General features: G+C 39.3%; 1 protein-coding gene across 12 annotated transcripts in view; it reads left to right on the top strand.

The window, feature by feature from the left end:
* Positions 1–2,500, top strand: part of LOC106871506 (uncharacterized) — an 84,238-nt gene that overhangs the window by 71,339 nt on the left and 10,399 nt on the right. For all 12 annotated transcript variants that reach the window (XM_052976388.1, XM_014918005.2, XM_014918001.2 and 9 more), the window contains one exon: positions 136–177. In XM_052976388.1, coding sequence (XP_052832348.1) covers positions 136–177 — 42 coding nt within the window. The remainder of the gene's footprint in view (positions 1–135; positions 178–2,500) is intronic.

The raw sequence follows: 2,500 nt of genomic DNA, 5'->3' as shown, positions 1-2,500 counted from the left end.
AAAGTCATTATAATTTTTAAGACTTTGAGCATTAACTTGTTGTGACTTATTAACTGTATATTATTTTCATTCAAGAAATACTTTTGCTTTTAATGTAATTGTTTATATTTATTTATTTATTTTCTATAATTTCAGCTTATTCCATCGTCGACAACTCCACTAGGTGTTCCAGCATCGGTAGTTATTTTCTTCTATATTTTAACCATTATGGGTCTTGTTCTTCTTGTAGTTGTTATTTGTTTGTTAGTGCTGTGCATACGTGCTAGAAAACTAATGCCCATCTTCCCTTTTCAACAATCTTTCAATGGCCTATCGAATATAGCTAAAAACAATTCGACTGACATTCTTCCAGACAATACTAAGAACAAAAATCAGCAAGCTGCGTCTTTAGCGCCGTTGCGCCGACATGGGGCTGGGAAGCTGTCAGTTTCTTTAGGTAAGGACCAGAACGGTTCACTTGTGATTAAATCGATCACCTCTAAAAACGAATCAAAAAGACCAGCCTTGAATATAAAGGAAAGTGACACTTTTGGTGCTCCACCTCGACTTACTCGTTCATTGACCCCTGTACATTTGGAAGTTCCAAAAAGACCCCCATTGCAGAAATTAGACGAAAGGCCTGCTAAGAACAACAGTGTTATTCAAAGTAACGAAGTAATAGTTGAAATCGAACATCCGCCCACAAGAAACCGGTACGGAAAATCAGAGTTGCAAGAATTACGTCAACAACTCACATCAGATCGAGCTTCTAATAACATTGACACCGAAACTTTATGTTTACCATCAATGGCCGTCAAAACCCCATTGGAATCAGACAAACAACGCAGAAGAAAAGCAAGATTTAATAAGGAAATCAACAGAAAAAGTAAATACAGCAACAACTGTAATAATAGAAGTAACAGCAATAACGAAGTTATGTTCAGTGATAGAAAATCTTTGAAGAGAAGCGAAGGAAGGAGGTCATTTAGACGTTCACCTGAGATAGTTAAACAGAGTTCTGCTTCAAGGTTGAACCATAGATTAAAAAGATATTCTCCCGGAAACACAATTAGGAAACTCACCGGCATTGAGAGAGCTGAGTTACCAAAGACAGAGCAAGGGAATGCAAGTACTGTGTCCCGATTACCAGCCAAGTGCAAAGTGACATCAGATGACTGTTCTGGTATTAAAGAGAGACCACCTTCTGTTCCTCCAAGAACATGGATTATGGAACAAAATATTAAAAGAATAAGTTCTCCGTCTTTTCAGAAACGAGACGACTGCCTGAATCAATCTCTCAATGTCTATGATAAAAGTTCTCTTCTAGCGACGAAAGAAGAAATTTTGTCGAAACGAATTTCAATGTCACTCGATCGAACACGATACTGTAGTAACAGAAACTCTGATGAAACACTGCTACCTTTAGCCGTTGACGTAGATCATTCTTCAACAACATTGTCGTCGTCTTACGAAGATACATGGCCGCCAAAAATACCGCCAACTGTACAGACCTCATATGGTATTCCATGTCAACCAGCAACGATAACCACCAAAGAAAACGATAATGTTGACGGTGATGACAATAACAACAACAACAGACACAAAAACACAAGCAAAAGCAGTAAGTATAATAAAAAGAGTAATGATATCCTCAAAAATGAAGAGAAGAGGAAATCGAAAAAATATAAGCCAACTTTAGGTCCGGATAATTTGGGTTACCATACGGATCCGCATTATATAAATATGTCACGATCGTCAAACGCTAGGAAATCGCAAGCAAAATCCCTTGCAGAGTCGACAAACACTTCGAAAACAAGTTGGGATAACGTCCCTGAATCTGACAACGTTTACGCTTCAAAGTCTTACAGTACTAGATGTGATGATGGTTATTTAGAACCGTTTTTGAGAAGCTCCTGCCTTGAAGCTGATTTAATTGCGAGAGCAAAGCTAGAGTTAATACTAAAATATGCAGAACAACAAAGACAATTGAAAATACTTCAGAAACAGCAAACAAGCGAAACTTTAGAGAACTTGTCTTCTACGCTGGATGTTGAAGACGTTCTGGGAATAACCAGCAATTTCACTGATATTTCCACCGAAAGAAACAAAATGGATAAACGTATTTCTTCAAATAATTTCGAAAGGCAGAAATCATTGCGACTAACAGGGGATTCCTCTCTGGCTCTTTACCAGACACCCAGTTTCGATACTAGACACCTCAAGAAATTCAGAGATAAAAAGGACCACACCGAATCACTCCGGGAAACAACGATTTCGTCATCTCAGAATTCTACCGGTGTCACTGCCTCCACCACTCCCACTGCCAACGCCGCTACTACTACTACTACTATTACTACTACTACTACTGCTGCTGCTGCTGCTGCTGCTGCTACTGCTGCTGCTGCTGCTGCTGCTACTACTACTTTGCCTGAAGAAGCTACTGTTTCGACTTCATCAGCGTTTTCATCACTACCATGGACAGAACAGCGGCCACTAAGGTTAACCTCTTCCCCACCACCAC

The sequence above is a fragment of the Octopus bimaculoides genome, chromosome 24, assembly GCF_001194135.2.
Source record: "Octopus bimaculoides isolate UCB-OBI-ISO-001 chromosome 24, ASM119413v2, whole genome shotgun sequence".
In the NCBI taxonomy this organism is placed as follows: Eukaryota; Metazoa; Mollusca; class Cephalopoda; order Octopoda; family Octopodidae; genus Octopus; species Octopus bimaculoides.
Note: the sequence above shows the minus strand (reverse complement) of the source record. Positions and strands in the feature narration are given on the sequence as shown.